Source organism: Nuphar pumila, chromosome 11, assembly GCF_984573655.1.
Source record: "Nuphar pumila chromosome 11, dmNupPumi1.hap1.1, whole genome shotgun sequence".
NCBI lineage: Eukaryota > Viridiplantae > Streptophyta > Magnoliopsida > Nymphaeales > Nymphaeaceae > Nuphar > Nuphar pumila.
In genome coordinates this window covers 2285056-2303758 of record NC_143259.1, presented here as the reverse complement: position 1 = coordinate 2303758, position 18703 = coordinate 2285056, and the positions used below count along the sequence as shown (strand labels likewise).

The 18703-nt window shown below is 38.5% G+C and overlaps 1 protein-coding gene across 2 annotated transcripts; it reads left to right on the top strand.

The window, feature by feature from the left end:
* Positions 1 to 1282: 1282 nt before the first annotated feature.
* On the top strand, positions 1283 to 16876 carry LOC149821605 (polypyrimidine tract-binding protein homolog 1-like). 2 transcript variants are annotated; one of them, XM_089981528.1, is made up of 11 exons: positions 1283 to 1420; positions 1909 to 2117; positions 9579 to 9788; positions 10733 to 10795; positions 10889 to 10962; positions 11293 to 11388; positions 11751 to 11808; positions 11884 to 11982; positions 12067 to 12148; positions 15987 to 16052; positions 16259 to 16876. In XM_089981528.1, exons 2-11 carry the CDS (start codon positions 1932 to 1934, stop codon positions 16264 to 16266), a joined length of 942 nt encoding a protein of 313 aa, XP_089837654.1. In that variant the 5' UTR covers positions 1283 to 1420; positions 1909 to 1931; the 3' UTR covers positions 16267 to 16876. The 2 variants fall into 2 exon arrangements, with proteins under 2 accessions (XP_089837654.1, XP_089837653.1); XM_089981527.1 differs by having other exon boundaries at positions 15987 to 16099.
* Positions 16877 to 18703: the final 1827 nt, after the last annotated feature.

Sequence of the window (18703 nt, the reverse complement as noted above, 5' to 3'; positions counted from 1 at the left end):
AGAAGCTGTTCATTAGGATGACTAAGGCATGAGAGTTAGATATCGTCTCCTTTATCCTACTGGCCATGGACCACCATCGGTTTACGAACTCATGGGCACTCTCCTCTTTCTTATACTTTAGATTGTACAACTGACTGATGGTGGAAAGAACTTCCATATTAAATATGAACCTCTCCATGAATAAATTTATAATATGCTTGAATTCTCTGATATTTTGAATATTAAGGGTGACAAACCATTTAATGACTCTTCTTTCAGGTTTCTAGGAAACCAATTAATTAGCCTTCTATCGTTGTTTCAATATTTAACTATATTTTCCATGAATAAGAACAAGTGAGTCCTTGGGTATCCCTTTTCGCTGAATTTTAAAAATTTTGCAGGGGTCTTATCATCGTATCACTCTAGCAAAAAATTATCCATGAAGCATTATTTGATCTATGCCTATGTATCTCATTTTTTAGGTTAGGCTTTGGATCATGTCTTCCAATGATTTGATCTTTTTGTATGACTCAAATGACATAGTTTGGACTGGATGGGTCGATCTGGATTTATGGACTCTTATTTACATATCAGACACTTGAGACTCTCTCCATTGTTTGTACTCTGTCTTTCTGTGGCTCTAGAGTCTATCTGTTCTTTCTTCTAATCTCTTTGTCGGCCAGTGACTTTTCATATTATGATTCTTGAGTTCTTCTGGCTCTTCTTTCGGCTTGTGCATGTTTTTGCCTCAACTGCTCTTGAATCTCTTTCATATTTTTCTTCATCATTTTCATATTCTGTCTTGCTTTTGCTAGTACATCACTTTCTTTTGACTGAGTTTTATATAAAAAAAATATATTCATATCAAGGTAATCCCTACCTAAATTGACCCAAACCTCTTTATTAAGGATTTTCGAACGAGGCTAAGCACTTCCCACCATGGCAAAAATGTAGGTCCGTCCATGATCATAAATGACAATAACAATACTTTAGTGAAACATGAAAAAGTACCAGTGATTGGAGTTGTCGGTTGTCATTGTTGTTACCATGAATCTTACAAATTTGTGACTTGACAATCACAACTTTTACTTTCTCATGCTTCAATTTCTCACCTGTGACCAAAAGAAGCATGCGAAAAATTAAGAGCAAGGTAGGATTTGGCACGAGGACTAAGGCCCAAGGCCAAGAGACGGATCGGTCAACCAACAACGTTCGGCCGAGTTCGGATATGGTAAGGGTTGGACCCTACTAGTGCCCGACCCGTTTGTGTCCCTTTATAAAGAAACGAGGGGACGGCATTCGTCTTCGTTTCGCGGACGAGCCGAGTGAGGTGCAAGGGTCTTGTTCTCATCCTCCAACTCGAAACCCTAATTTCCGAGAGACGACCACCGTCACCACTGCTCCTCTCTTTCTCCGGGGTCCTCTTCCAGCGGGTTCAGAGGTATTCTCTCCCTCTCCTTCTCTCTCTGTCTCGTTCGCTGTCGTACGCTCGGACCCTAGCCCGAATCCGATTGCCGTTCTTGCAGATCCCTCTCTCTCTCTCTCAAATCGGTGTTAGGGCATGCCGAATTGTAGCGAGATCCTCGCAGCCGCCTCCCTCCTTTAGTATCGGTTTGGCATGCCCTAACCTGGATTTAGGGCAGACTGGATTCTGGCATCTTGATTCAAGATCAGGACCGCCTCTCTCTCTCTCTCTTATCGCTAATCAGTGTTGTCAGATATTCGTTGATTGGAGTTTCTGTGGTACGAGAGTCGCGTTCGATTGATCTTGAGTTATGTTTAGGGTTGGACAACTAACCCTCGTTTGTGTATATACGCTTTGGTCATGTTGCCGTTGCTTATGTTATTTGTTCTGTTTGGTTGAGTTATTTGTACCTGAAATGATGAATTAAATTCAGAATTCATTGGTTTTAACCTGTTATTTTTTAGTCTTGTTCGGTGTGGGAGTCAACATGGCTGGTACTTCGTCACAACCTCAGTTCCGTTACACACAGACGCCTTCTAAAGTTTTGCATCTTCGGAATCTCCCGTGGGAGTGCACCGAGGAAGAGCTTATCGAACTGTGCAAGCCGTTTGGGAAGATTGTCAATACTAAGTGTAATGTCGGTGCAAACCGCAACCAGGCCTTCGTTGAATTTGTGAGCTCCTTTCTTTCTTTCTTTATTTTTTTATATTTGTTTAGCCAAATACTACGTGTTTTCTTGCAAACGTTTTTGTTGTAGAAAGTTCTGAAATCTCGTTAGGTCTAGATGCAGAGAATCTGGGTTGTATTATGTGCTTATTACAAGGCTACAATTGTAGATATTGGAAAACCCACAGGGAGAACCTTTCCAAGTGGCCTCATCGTGGGATGCTTCTCAACTTGCATAAAATTTTCGTGCAAGAGAACTGCCGTATTTTTATCATGTATAGAAAAGTTTCCACAAGAAAATATTTGCATTTGCTTGGGACATTCATAAAAAAAGGCTTTGCCGTTTTTCGGGGTGTTTCTGATGTTACCAGAAGCTTCTTGAAACTGTGGAAGCTCACCTTGGGAGCGTGAAATTGCACACTTTTTTTTACGCTTTTGAAGCTTTAGGAAAGCTTGTTTCTCTTAGTGTGAAAATTAACTTCCTTGATATTGGAAATGTTCCTTCAGTGGTAAACAATTGCACGTTCTCTTTTATAAATTATATTTTCACTATACGAGCTATTAGCCTGGTAACTGTTAAGATATACATATACACATATGTATATGTATATACATATATGTATTTATATTCTATGTAAACCGAAATACCCATCAGGGGTATCTCAGTCTTTTCTTGTAATAGGCATCAGCCCATTAGGGGCTGACTATTCTTTTTTATTTTCTTTGGTTTTTGTATTTATTTCTTTGGCTGTTGTCAGCTTTTTCAGACTGAGGGGGCAGCTCCAAATAGCTGTTGGAGCTGCCCCGAACAGTCACAAATGTGACCGTTGGGGGCATCCCCAACTGCCACTTGGAGCTGCCTCCTCTCTTGCTCATGTATAAATAGGCCATTAAGGCCTTGCATTTGTTATCTCTTTTGGAGAGTTCCTCCACACAATAATATATATATTTTTTACGCTTGCGAGGGTGGTTTGGATGATTCAATCAAGTATTCTACTTGATTGAAGTGTGTTTTTGTTTGTCCATAAGCGACGTTCTTGGATTTAGTCCATCTCATTACATGGTATCAGAGCTTTGGAGTCCTTGAAGCGTTGTTCCAAGAGGAGAAATCATGATAAGCATCAAAAGGAGGAGGATTGCGAGCTTGAAGAAAACAATGAATCATTGCATCGGAAAGCGCACCACCTCTCAAGCAAACCTTGTATTTCTTTTTCTCTCATTCTTTCTCACTTTTCTCTCTCTACCTCTCTTTTTTCTTCTTGTAAAAGAATGGAGAATGAAAGGGAAGTAATTGTCTCAGTTCCCGTACGCCCAAATGATACAAGCTATGTGATGTGGGCATCCATAGTAAAGCACAAAATATGGGAAAAAGGCTTATGGGATTTGGTGGACGGTATCGAAAAAGAACCCAAACTCATTCTCACCAAAATTGAGAATGGAAAAGAAGTGACTCTTCAAGGAGAGGAAATGTCTAAAGTCGTTTTCGATTATGAGAGAAAATGGAAAGAATGGAGGATGGGCCATTCGAAGATAATTGGATGGCTCATCAATAGTGTGGATATTCATAAATGTTCTAGTTTAGCGAAATTTGATTTCGCTAGTGACACATGTAAATATCTTAAAGACATGTATAGTTTTAAAGATATTGCCTACATATGTAATGTTCAAAATAAGGCGAGAACTATGACTCAAGGAAAGATGAGTATTAGAGAATATTAAAACACACTCTCTCTCCTTTGGGATGAATTGACTCTTCTTGAGCCAAAATGGCATTGCCTTCAAGATGTAGAACTTCATAAAAATCAAATCAAAACAGAGCATTTCTACCAATTTGTGAATGGGCTTAGGCCCAAATTTGAGGGAACTAAGTCCGCTCTCCTTCATAGAGGAGGTGTGCCATCAATAGTCGAAACTCTTGAGGAATTGACTATGGAAGAAACTAGATTAAAGAAGCCATCTGCCTCAAAGGATGAAGAAACCGTGCTTGCTATGTCAAAGCCCGATAATCATATTAGGAGTTACAAACCTCCTCATTTTATAAGGAATGAAATGGAAGAATCCCCAACAACTATGAAAGAAGTTACAGAAGAGGTGATCATGAGTACAAAAGGGTGGCAAAATCATATGCTACCATTGTTATGAACCGGGACACATCAAGCCTTTTTGTCCCAAAAAAAAGAAAGAGGATCACCGAGATAAGATAGTTGCTTCGGTTGAAAGGAATGATGTAGACCACTCCAAACGCATCGGCTCACTATCCTTGGCTCAACTAATGGAGTCACTACAACCAATGTTCAAAACTCAATCCTCTTCCTTCTCAGGAGCGGCCGTATCCACAAATGGTGACCCTTGTAAGACTTCTTGGATTTTAGATTCCGTTGCCTCTTTTCATATGACTTCAAACAAGTTCATATTATCCGAATGTCATTCTAACCCAAATAATTCTTATGTTTCAACCGTCGATGGAACATCTTTAAAAATAAAAAGTTTTGGGATTTTTCAAAAACAACAAAAGTTTCACATACCAAATATTAGAGTTGTGCCAAAATTAAATTTAAATCTTTTAGCTGTTTCACAAATTACGGATCATGGTTGCAAAGTATTATTTTCATCTAATGATTGTTTAGTACATGATCTTCAGTCCGGGAAGCCGATTGGGCAAGGCCATAGAAGATGAGATTTTTATGTAACGGACAATCTTGAGTTATCAAAACAATCTTTTTTTAATTTTGTGAAAAAGAAAAATATAGAAAATTGGCGCAAAAGACTAGGGCATCCTAGTGTGTCCAAATTACATTTATTTTCATTTCTTACTAGCTATAAAGAAAAAGATTTGGTTTGTGAAGATTGCATTTTTGGCAAAATGAAGGCTTTACCCTTTGGGCCAAGACACTTTATATCAAAAAATCCATTTAAGTTAGTACATTCGGATGTATGGGGATCGACTCCTATTATATCCAAAGACGGGGTATCATACTATGTTGTGTTTGTGGATGACTATAGTAGACATTCTTGGACCTTTTTTCTGAAGCAAAAATCAGAAGGATTTGAATGCTTTAAAAGGTTTCATTACTATGTAAAGACTCAATTCAAAATCAACATTCAATTTTTTAGATCCGATTCCGGGGGAGAATTTGTATAAAAAGAATTCAAAAACTTTCTTGATCTAAATGAGATTATTCATAAAAAATCTTGCCCGTACACTCCTCAACAAAATAGACTAGCCGAAAGAAAGCATAGACATATTGTTGAGACCACTAGAACACTTTTTATATCAAGAAATGTTTCAAAAGTGTTTTAGGCTGAAGCCGCTCTTACGACAATTTACTTGATAAATAGAATGCCTTCAAAAAATATTGAAAATATATCTCCTATTGAAAAATTGTTTAGAATATCTCTCGATTATAACAGGTTGAGAGTCTTTGGATGTAAATGTTTTGTTCTTACTCATCAGAATGACAAACTGTCCCCTACAGTACATGTGAGTGCTGTAATGAGAATTATTAGTTATATTAAGAATTTCATAAGTCATTGATTGTTTTTGTCATCATCTTCTTCGTTAGAAGTCATTGCATACCCTAATTCTGACTCGGGAGGGGACGTAAATGATAAACGCTCAACTACTGGTTTATGTGTTTTTGTAGGTGACTCCTTAATCTCATGACGATGCAAGAAGCAACAAAAGGTGTCCCTTTCCTCAACTGAAGCTAAGTATCGCGCCATGGCAACGACTACGTCTAAGTTAGTATGGTTGCGACAATTACTGGAGGACTTGAGAATTCACATAACAGAACCCTCCAGATTATGCTGTGATAACACGAGCGCTGTATATATTGCAAGCAATCATACGTTCCATGAGAGGACAAAACACATTGAAATGGATTGTCACTATGTTAGTGAAGAATTTCTCCGGAAGACTATCACACTGCCTTATGCTCCATCAGAGTATCAACTCGCGAACTTCTTCACCAAAGCGCTACCGTCGCCTAGATTTCACTTCTTACTTGGCAAACTCTCGGTTGTTCTACCATGAGTTTGAGGGGGGTGTTAAGATATACATATACGCATACATATATGTATATACATACATGTATTTATATTCTATGTAAACCGAAATACCCATCCGGGTATTTCGGTCTTTTCTTGTAATAGGCGTCAGCCCATTAGGGGCTGACTATTCTCCTTTTTTATTTTCTTTGGTTTTTGTATTTATTTTTTGGCTGTTGTCAGCTTTTTCAGACTGAGGGGACAGCTCCATATAGCTGTTGGAGCTGCCCCCAACCGTCACAAATGTGACCGTTAGGGGAAGCCCCAACAGCCACTTGGAGCTGCCCCCCCTCTTGCTCATGTATAAATAGGCCATTAAGGCCTTGCATTTGTTATCTCTTTTGGAGAGTTCCTCCACACAATATATTTTTGACGCTTGTGAGGGTGGTTTGGATGATTCAATCAAGTATTCTACTTGATTGAAGTGTGTTCTTGTTTGTTCATAAGTGACATTCTTGGATTTAATCCATCTCATTACAATGTGTCAGACACCTAACATGTTTGATTTCTTCACTTAGGCTACAAGACAAATCAAGGTGGCAAAGTGTCTCGAATGCCCTACTATGTATACATGTTGCAACAATATCACAACCCAAGAAAATCTCAGATATTCCGTGTTCCTGATCCATTATGATTATGGTTATATAAAACAATATTTGACATCTGTGACATGTTTTCTCTCAACCTTGCATCTTTTTTCTTTTTCTCTTTTTGATAGGCAAGCTGGGGTTTGGCAGACCCCGACCAGATTACAAGATCTGATTCAAAACTCATAATCTACATATTTGGAGGAAACCAATCTAGTGGTTTATCCTTCCAGCATTTATCAAAACAAACACTCCTAACTTTGCAAGATTAATGGCGACATTAAGCTCTTCTTTAGGATTAGAAACACATTTTAATTCCTGAAAGATGGATAAGAATATGCTGATATCTCGTTCACTCTGCGCCCACTGGTCTCTGTTTCCAAGTCTACTATTAAAGTTCTTCACAACGTCAATCTTGTTTGTACTTATTCACACATTTTTCTTGCTAAGACTTAAAAAAGTATTACATCCTAAAGATGACAGTGGTCATTGAGGTGGTAAAGTTCCTGAGGTACACTTGGTACATGTTTCACAGTCAAAGAGAAAATCTTACACATGCCTCACGCCCGTGATTGTTATGGTTGTGCCAAGTGATATTCTGAAAAAATGGATACATACAATCTCAATAGTGGTCCTACACAGTTATTGATAATTACAACGGTACAACATGGGATTGGGTATCAAAACATAAAGTTTCCTTATTAAATATTGGTATTAAAGTATTTTATACTTGTGCATGAAAAATTCAATAAATTCCTAAAAGAAATTCGTGAAGATCAAACATATATATTTTAAATGTTGAATAGAGATCATTTCAGCCAACGATATGTTTGTGAACATTGAAAAAATAAGGGTCTTCATATAAGTAGCAATTAGTAGTTGTCCTGACTAACCCTGCTTCTCCCTTTACAAGATTAGGTAATGCATCATTTCATTTTCATAGTCTATGTTTTTCTCCATTGACTAGAAGTAATCGTTAAACAAGATAAAATCCACAGTATGGTTTGATTCTGAGACCCTTGGGTTGGAATGAATATGGATGTTAACACGGATGAGCAATGCAACATAAAATCTGCGATTAGTTGCAACAACTCTGTTTTACAAATTTTCAAACATTTCTGTGGGAGATGTAATGTAGCATGAGTATAAAATAACATTTCAAGTACTTTTTGATATTGTTGTATGTGCAAAAAATAGCGGTCTTCATTGGATGTCTTTTGGATTGGTCAGCCCTTCAAGGTCTGGTAGCTGCCTTCTAATGGATTTATAACATTTTATTGTAGTGGCTCCTCACCACTTTTCCATGATTAATGGAAAATCCTGATTTTGCTCTCTTTCAAAGAGAGTGTAAAATAACACTAAAAAAAATTAATGTAAAAAACTAGGAGGAAGATGAAAAAACTTGAGCAGCCATAGCACGAAGCATCCAGATACACACAATATGCCTGAAATATGATCTCCTAGAGAGAGAGAGAGAGAGAGAGAGAGAGAGAGAGAGAGAGAGAGAGAGAGAGAGAGTTGTCTGGTTCCCATGGGAATCCCTTTGCATATAGCCTTTGTGCAAAAAGAGGTCAAACTTAATGATATGGAGTTGTTTGACTTGTGTCTTTGATTCCTATGTTACACGCTGCTTAAACATGGTGGCATCCTTGAAAATAGGCTTCTTTCTGAGAGGATAAGCCTTTATGCTATCCTAACCATGGCCAGAATGTCATTGTTCCATAGTATATTTTATTTTTGTAAGCAAGATTAGAATAGCCTGATCGGATTTGACCTGAAGGCCTTGGTTAAGAACTTAATCAGTGAAGCTTAATTGATCCAGCCATAAAATTCAACCTAAGATTATTCTGTGTAGTATATGTTGTTTACATTGTCACAATTTTTTTTTATAGATGATTCCTGTTTGTTTTTAGATATTTTTTGGATTATAGCTGTATGTGTCTGTTTAATTTGAGCTTCTAAAAACATAAGTTCAACCTTCTGCATGGTGGTTTCTTGGACGAAATGGTACCATTCTTTGCAAGATCTTTGTTTAGAGTCATCGTGTTTTATGGTGGTACAAATGTCATCACTGCATGGTGGTTTCTTGGACGAAATGGTACCATTCTTTGCAAGATCTTTGTTTAGAGTCATCGTGTTTTATGGTGGTACAAATGTCATCACTGGATTATTGATGATCATGGTTGCGTTGAGTATCATCGGTTGTGTAGGTTGGGGTAATATCAGATGGTTGAACTTAACCATGGATCGTACCTTGTTGTCTTTTGGTTGGGTTGGTATGAGAATGATGCCTGGATTGTTCTTCTGGACATATATTTAGGGAGGTAAACTCACTAGGTGTTGAGCATTGCAATTAGCTTTCTTTCATTTAATAGGCAGTGTTTACCTCTGTGTTTGTTGAGGTGTTCTTAATATTTCTTGTTGTTAACCTACTATTTCTTTTATTTATTTGTAGGTGTTTGTTATCTATGCCTATTGTTATATATACAACCTTATGTTTGAAATACAGGATGCCTGGGTTTGGATAGTACCGAATTCATTGTATTGATTTGCTGCTCATTATTTCTGACAAGTCCAATTATTACCATGATTCTATGAAGTATTTCATTGGATACAGATTTGATTTGACCATGAAAATTTCTTGGTGGGATACATGTTAAAGATCTTCTATGCAGTAGTGATAAAATTGTTTTAGACATTAGAAATGGAATTGCATTGAGACTTTTATTTGACTGCTGAACTGAACTATGTATTAGTTTTGAAGGGTTCTCACATTTGTTCTGTCACATATATTATGCAATAATACTTTAGGTTGTATTGTGTACCAATTGCAGATGGACCTGAATCAGGCAATTTCAATGGTATCATATTATGCTTCCTCATCTGAGCCAGCACAGGTGCGAGGTAAAACAGTATATATTCAGTATTCAAATAGGCAAGAAATCGTGAACAATAAGGGCTCTGGTGATGTTTCTGGAAATGTCTTGCTGGTGACCATTGAGGGAGTTGAAGCTGGAGATGTCAGCATAGATGTCATTCATTTAGTAAGTTCGAATGGCCAGCACTTTTTATTTGGACACATAAAACCAACTCCATAGGTCTTGTTTATGTTATGGTTATGCATATATATGATATGATAGTAACTCTATGTCAACTTTCGACACGTAAAAGAAGCTGTGCGAGAAAATTTGTTTTGCTCTAAACATTTTGTAGAGCAAATGTTGTTTTGCTTGGTCTTTGACTTCTGGTTGACATATTCTGCATGGGTCAGCAGGTCCATTTTGTCATGGAGAAATCTTCGTTGTCAGATCTACTGCATTGGAGAATGACATGTTTGTTTTGCTATCTCATTCTTTGTCATTCTACTCTTAAGACTTACAGCCTTGCATATTTACTTAATTTGTTTTTGTCTAACTCCCCTACATTCACAATGCTTAATTCGAGTTGTAGGACCAAATCGACATGTAAGGAAGCTGTTTTTAAGGTTAAATCTTTGAACTTTTTTTTATCTCAGATATATCTTTTCTTTTCCCATTCTTTATCTATCTCGTTGGCATAGAAAAGTTGCACATTTATCCTCCATATATTTTTTCACTTAATCTATTATGCCGAGATGCCTGCTTCACCATTCGTGGTGTGTAGAGCTACTCTTTTTTGCCTTTTTTCCCCTTTGTTTAAGGTTCTGATAATTATATGTTCGTGCACATTTTCTATGTTTGGTTGCTTTACTGCTTTGCTTTTCTCATTTACTTTGTTTTGTTTGGAGGCAGTGTTTATATAGATCCCATGCATTATATTGTTTTTTAAGTGTATTGCACTATTATGATGACTCTGGTGTTAAGATGAATGCCGTGGTCTTACCTGGCAGGTGCTATTCTGCACTTAAACGTGTCTTGTTGATTATTTATCATCAGGGACACTTGAAGTTTCTGATGATCTATTTCAGCTTTCTTTGACATAAAATAAGGATATTTGGATTATATTACAGGTGTTCTCTGCTTTTGGGTTTGTACACAAAATTGCCACCTTTGAGAAGGCTGCTGGTTTCCAGGTATTTTTGGCTCAAATTTCATGCCAGTGCATGAATTTACTCACTCATTTTCTCGGACTCTGTCTTATCTGCTTGCTCAACTTGCTGTCTCAGGCTTTGATTCAATTTAGTGACTCTGAGACAGCCTCTTCAGCTCGAAATGCCTTGGATGGAAGAAGCATCCCTAGGTGAAAAGTTTGGACCTTTTTATGGCTATTGCATATTTGATTGCCCCGATTTCTTATGTGCTATGTCACATGGGTGCGGGGGTGCGGCAAAATTATATATATATATATATATATATATATATATATATATATATATATATATATATATATATATATATAAGGCCAAAAGTTGGACATAAATGATCCTGGATGCATTGACCGCACCCAGGGTCAGGTTGACCACACCGGATGCTGCATGCGCACCCGCATCGCGTCGACGTGGGTGCGGTGCCTAGTTGGCCGAGTCCCTGTGACATAGCTCATGTGTCTTGGTGAATTTAAAAATTTCAGGTATCTGCTTCCAGAGCATCTTGGTCCATGCCATTTGCGCATCTCATTTTCTGCACATACTGACTTAAATATCAAGTTTCAATCCCATCGGAGCAGGTATATGATGTTTATGTGCCATCAAATTTTATTGTGCTGCTGCTTTAATCTCTTGTAATTAGTTTGAATGTGATATATGTTGAAGAGACTTTTTCTTGAACATAAATGTGGTGTGCCATGCAGTTTTGCCTGTTTGCTTCAGAAGGAATATATATTTACCAATAAGCCATGAATTTTCTAGACATTAATTATTTTGAATCAAGTGAAATAATATTTGTTCAATGTGAAACCGTGCAAAATTCTTCTGCAACTCATCATCCATGTCATTTCCATTCTTGTATGAGTCTGTGATTCTATTATTTTCAGAAATACATTAGTTTCTGATTATTAATGATATAATCACATTTTGCTTGTATCTGAAGGGATTACACAAATCCATACCTTCCAGTGAACTCGTCTGCCATTGAGGGGACTATGCAGGTGTGCTTTTACTTAAATTCTATTTTGTTGTGTTCTGGTTAGATGTGTATTATTCTTATATATGTCATTGTTCAGCCTGTTGTAGGTCCTGATGGAAAGGAGCCGGAGAGTAATGTGCTTCTTGCCTCTATTGCAAACATGCAATATGCAGTGACTGTTGATGTTCTTCACACGGTAACTTCTATGGAGATGTGTTGTGGCTTGATTTATTCAAATGAAGTCTGCTTTGACTTGACACTGCCTCTATACTGAATTTAGGTTTTCTCTGCATTTGGCACCGTCCAAAAGATTGCAATTTTTGAAAAGAATGGTGGAATTCAGGCATTAATTCAATATGCAGGTATATTTAGTTATTAAATCACCTTTGTTTTACTTTTTGATTTTGCACAGTCTGTGTAATGTCCTATGTATATGATGTTTTGCTTCACCCATGATCTGGCCGGCATCAGTTTGGCTTTCAATTTTATTGGAGATTATTGACAATAAGGGGCAAATATTTGCTGTCTAATGAACTGTAACTTGTATAATTAATTGAAACATTTGAGTTTTTACTGAAAATCTTGACATCTTTTATTTCTATATAATCCCCACAGAATAATGTGGTTGGTTACTGGTCTTCATTTCTTGTGTAATTTTAACTTTTACTTTATCTATCTTTATTTTTTTGATTTAAAATATTTGGTATGGCATTTGCGGTTTGTATTGGTATGTCTCCTTTTGCTTCAATATTTTTTCAAGTATAATGTTGCTTGGATGCGTCTTTGAGGGAGCTGTGGACACCAATTATGTTTATGGAATGTGGAAATAGAAAGTTCTAATCCCTTATGCCAAAGAACCATGCAGTTCTGTTCGCACGGGAGCTGCATTCGGACGTACCACTAACCTTTGTAGCATTGTTGATTTTGGCTGGTGGATCTAAAATCATACCTTTGGTTGTCAGAAGCAACCATTCTCTATCATCTCATCAAGTAATTTGGATTCCTGGATTATGTGATTCATTCTTTACATCCTCCACCTTTCTCCTAATTGGCGTTGTGGTCCTACTGAGTCATTCTAGTCATCTCAATGCAAGTTATTCATCCTGTGTGTTTTCCTAAGCTTTGATGATGCAACAAGTTGACTTACAAAAGGATCCAAGAGGCCACCATCGAAAGGTCTGAGCAAAGAATAACGCTATTGGTTCTTCCGGTCAATATGTTGTACTTTATAATCAAGTCCCTAAGGGTATATTTGATGGCTCGTCCTCTGCTTCGCACAGGATGAAAAAGATGCTGAGAACAACATTTTTAACAAACATTGGACGCAGCGGACGGCCTTCCGCTCGTCTGCCGCGTTCATTAATGTGTGTTATTTTAGTTCCACCTCCTCCCCTTTTACAAAAGGAACAGGAACATGGGGAACAAAGTTAAATTTTTTTTTGATCCACCGGCCGATGGACTTGCTGGAGCACCGAGTCATCACGCTTTTTCTCGTGTAGGAGCCCCGGCCTCTTCTTCCTCCGCATGGCCCCCAGGCAGAGCCCTGCGGCAGCCTCATCTTGGCAGCACGACCAAGTTCACAATCCCGCACGGGCAGCAACAGCACACCGCCGTGCACTCGGTGGCAGTGCCGCTGACGACCTTTGCGAACGGCGAGCACGACGAAGGCTCCTTCAGCAGGGGTTGCTGCCGGTTCATTGGCCGGGGTTCATTGGCCGGTGCACGATCGATGGTGTCGTTTGAACACTGCGATCAGCCAACATCCCTAATCACCACCACCACTGGCCAATGCTGTTCTTTTTCTCGAACGAAGTACGATGGGCTAAGACCAGCGCGGCCAGGTCTCCGATATCGAGTGTGGTTTTTTCCGTGTGATAAATCACCTGGAGTGAGTCATTGGTCAGGAGAAGGCAAGGGCCAGCTGGAAGTTGGCCATAGCGGAAGGAATGGGCCGCCCCGACAAGAATAGTTCTGGAGGGGGATGGTCGTTTGAGAGGAAGGGGTGGGTGGTGATAAGAGGGATGCCGAAACAGATAAGAAGAAAAAGGGTTTCGGCGAGAATGGCGCCGGAAGCTGCAGATTCCAGCCCCGTCCGCGCATGAGCTGCACTACACGGCGAAGAGGGCGCAGGCGGAGGAAATGAGAAGACATTCCTACCATACTGGACATCAAACAACGGACATTTGGAACGTAGCATCTGAGTACAGTCCAAACAAATGGTGGACTTGGAACAGTTGTTACGTAACGAATAGAACCAATGTTCTGTTCCGTCTTTTTTGTTCATTTCGTCCAACCCTAGACAAGCCATCAAACATACCCTAAAGTTTTTCTGTGAACTCTTTAGTTGAGGCAACTGGTCTTCTATTGCCGTTTGAATGACCAGCAGCACCTGATAAGGCATTATAGATCCGAGAAAGAGGAGCATTTTCTTCTGCTATTTTCTGCTTTACTTACTATAGGCCTGGTGGAACCTTCTTCCTTTTCAGTCAAGGTTGTGTTTGGGTGTGCGTGCCCCACCCACCTACATTTGACACACCTTTAACCACACAGGGTAGAGATGTCCAGCTGAGTGCACATGTTTATTCTTATATCAGGGGATAATTTTTGTTGTTTTTGCGTAGGGAAACTTTATGAATAGCTGTATAGAAGGTTAGGGCACTGTTTTTCCTTTTATCTACCAGATGGGGTAACTTTATGAATAGCTGTTTTTCCTCTTATATCACCAGATATGTATTTGTTTTTTAATTATTGCATGAAGGTTTTTAGGTGCAGGATGGATTTTGTGGTTCGATTACTGTTTTTCTTTTTTGGAATACAAATGCAAAGGTATGGTTTTTATTTTCAGTATTCCTTCTTTATTGGTTAATCATGAAACGGTCAAATGTTTAATTTATATGTACATGTAGGGGTGCACGGTAGCCAAGTTTGAGCCGAGCTTAGGTGGGCTCGGCTCAGCTCATTAAAAAAAACTGTTCAAGCTCGTTTCGAGCTGAACATTTTTTATTAAATATGTCTAAAGTATATAGTTACCCACCTCCTAGGTAAGCAAAGCCTAGTTATGTGTTGAATTGCAAAGATAAATTAGTATTACTCATATACTGTATTCAGTGCATTATATAACTACACAAATCGAGCTTAATCGGGCTAATTGAGCTCAACCGAGCTTGATGCCTGATTGAATTGCAAAGATAAATTACTCATATACTATATTTGGTGCATTATATACTACACAAATCGAGCTTATTTGGGCTAATCGAGCTCAACCGAGCTTGATTGCCTGATCAAGCTCGGCTCGTTTGTGTACCAAGCTCGAGCCTGTGCTCAAGCTCGGTTTGTTTATCCACCCCCGAATGAGTTCGAGCCGAGCTTAAACGAGTCGAGCCCGAGCTCGCTCATTTCGTTGTGCACCCTATGTTCATGTGAGATTGCTAGGGCAATCTCTTCCTTCCCCCTCATCCTGCAGTCAGTTTGCTGCTTTTGTTCTTGTCTGCTGCTCTTTGTGAGGTATTTGGCCTTCACCCTTTTTTTTTTAAAGGATGGCTTTTCATTTTAAATCATCCATCTTGGTAAAGTTCAATGCATATGGCACCTTGGCAGTCATATTTGTCAATGTGAATCGAGTGGCACTGGATAACACCCAGTTCTTCTGCATATATTTGTCAGTTTCAAATGTGAATAACATGCAATCAAGTTTGTGGTGATTTTTTCAGACTAATGATACTAAAAATTAGGTGATATTTCTGAGACTGCTACATTTTTCATTGCTTCACTTTTGTCCAAAGTGCTGGTTTTCCTTGCCTATTCTATTCTGCATTTTATATGTTTGGCCAGCTTGCATTTCTAAAATTTCTCAAAATTACATATTTTGAATGTCAGTATCGGCCCTACTTGACCATCACTAAAACGAAAATTGTAATATCCTAGCGTTCAGTGATTATTAATGTTTCATTTAATTGCGAGTCACATATCTCCTTGGCTCCGATGTTGGTTGGTGTTTATGTTTGTCAGTCCCGAGTATGGAGACCTGACTCAACTGAGCTGAGTACTTGAATTGCACCACTTTGACTCGGAACGTGATTTGATTGCTATTCAAGCTGCCATTCTAGTCCATTCCCTAATGTTGGGCTTCAGTGGCATGTTTTTCCTCTTTTCAATATTCAAAACTCAATGAGCCTTTTGACGCAAATTTTTTTCTTGCAGACATAGCAACTGCGGCTGTTGCAAAAGTGGCTTTGGAAGGACACTGCATCTATGATGGTGGCTATTGTAAGCTTCATCTGACATATTCTCGTCATACTGATCTCAATGTTAAGGTATAAAATGTTTTTTAATTTGTAACCATGAAAAAGAAAATGAATTAGTCAGAATGAGATGGAAAGTACGACTCCTTCGAACTTTTGTCATTCTGGTTCATATGGATAACCAAGTTCGGTAATTTTTTTTTGAAGTTTTATGTATATTTCTGTTGGCAGGCCCATAATGACAGAAACAGAGACTATACAATTTCAGAAACCGGAATATTGCCGCTGCAGCAGGCTCCTGGCCCTCAAAGCCCTCGGGCCTCTTTGGTGTATCCTGGAAACGAATATTCTGTTGCATCGCCTGCACCGATGCCAAACAGGCAGATGCCTGCATGGGATCCAAACACGCAGGTTGCGAGGCAGCCATTTCCTCCTGCTGCGAATATGTATCCTGGTGCACTGTTTCATCCTTCCCCAGGTGCTGCATATCCATCTTCAGGGCCTCTTCCTGGTCCTCCTGCCAGGCCAGTGCCTGGATACTTGAATCCCAATAATTATCGGATGCCAGTGGATCAGGCTCTGCAAGATGTTCCTCCGTATGGGCATCAACTAAATGGTGGCCTTGTTTCGGCACCGCGCTCTGGTCAGCCACCTTCATCTTATTATGGGTAGAACATTACGTTGTAATCCCTGGTGAAATTTCTTGTTCTTTTTCAAATGTTGGTCATCTTTGTAGTAGTCGCTCGTCCTTTGCTAGCAGAAAAAAATGTTCGACTTGTGGGGCCTCTGATTTTTGTGCCATTTCCGATTTGTTTGTTACTGTTTGGCAGAAAATCTTTCTACGATGAAGTGACTCTCTCTCTCTCTCTCTCTCTCTCTCTCTCTCTGACATGCACGCACACAAATATACAATGTTCGACTTGTGGGGCCTCTGATTTGTGCCATTTCCGATTTGTTTGTTACTGATTTTCCAAAGTGATTTGACAGATCACCTGATCGACCCCAAGATGATAATAGATAATCGTTTTTTTATTGTTTATGATTTTTGATATTATTTTTTAGGCCAACGTGATCATGAGAACCAATGATAGAGTTAGATTGTAAGGTCACTATCATAATTTAAAAATATCGAGTTTCACATGGGTTATCCTCCAGCTTGCCCATCGAAAAAATTTAGACTTTTGGGATTTGAAAGATTTGTTGAAGGTTGACAGACGACAATAGATTGACGAGCCTCTCCCTACGTTTTTTTTTTCATTTCAAGAAAAAAAATTCTTTTCTTTAGTTGCTTCCATTGCCAACATGAAAACATTATTGAATTTGATGTTGGGTTTACGCAGATTCTAAGGGGTGTCTTTATTAATGAGCTTTTTCAATGCTTAGATATTGTTTTTACCCACCTGAGTTCAAGCGGATTTTGTTATAAAACCTCTCGATTGATATATTTTTGGATGTTATTTTTTCTACACACTAAGATATTTAAACAGTAAGAAAATGGTTTTTGTATATATTTCAACTTCTAACATGGATTATGCTGTTATAGGTTTAGTTACCTACAACATTATAGGTATCTAAATCTTGAAAAAAATGTTGTAGGATTAGTTTCAAAGCAATTGAAGAACTGGGTTCTTTGAAATTTGTATTTAGATAAGTTGAGATTTTTTAAAGTTCATGTTTTTTCAATCTGATTTTTAGTGAGCTAAGCATGGTTTACTTTTATTTTGACTCTACAACATTACATATACAATAAGAAAACCAGCTTTTCGGTAATGCCGGTGTTGTTAAAAGCACGCCGTGAGGCACAAAAGATGCACCTCGCCTTGAGGGGACGCCCTCTGCGCCTGCCTAAGGCGTGCGTGAAGAAAAAGAAGCCTAAAGCGTGCATGAAGAAGTTTTGGGGTGAGTTTTTTATAGTTTTTTTTAATCAATTTTTTTAATCTTGTTAAGCTTTGCAATTTTTTTCAGTCTTATCATTTGTTTCTAAGTTATATAATTAGTTTCTCATTTACTTTTACATGTTAATCTTATATTTTTTAGTATTTATTTTAGAGTTTTTTATTGCTTACTACTTCATCAATAAATAAAGCATTTATTTTTTTGTTTATAGTTTTTTTTAAGTTTTCAAAAAAAATTTGAAGCTTATGCCGCCTCAGTTTTTACTGGAGTAACGCTATTGTAAAGTTGTATTTGTTGGCGCAGAAATGAATTGTGCCACCGAAAATTTTTCTCCGACGCATAAATTACGGAGCCAGTGAAGACTCTTTTTGCTGGCGCAATATAATACTCCGCCGGTAAAGGATTTTTTGCTTGCGCAATATAACGCTGCGTCAAGACTTTTTTTGCTGGCACGATATATTGCGCCAGCAAAACCCCCGCTTTTTTTTTGCGTGAAACATCCCTCCTTTTTTGCTTTGCGCGAAACCCTTTTTTTCTTTTGCGCGAACCTTTTTTCAGAACCTACCTGGTCCTCGTCTCTCTAAACTGTTGGAAAACTGCAGATGTAAAAGTCTCAACCTCTCTCTCTGGTAACCGGAAGAAGAAGAAGCACAAGGAAAAGAGGGCGTGTCAACCTCTCTCTTTGATAACCGGAAGAAAAAGAACCACATGGAGAAGAGGGCGTCTGTGCCTCTCTCTTTGATAACCGGAAGAAGAAGAACCACATGGAGAAGAGGGCGT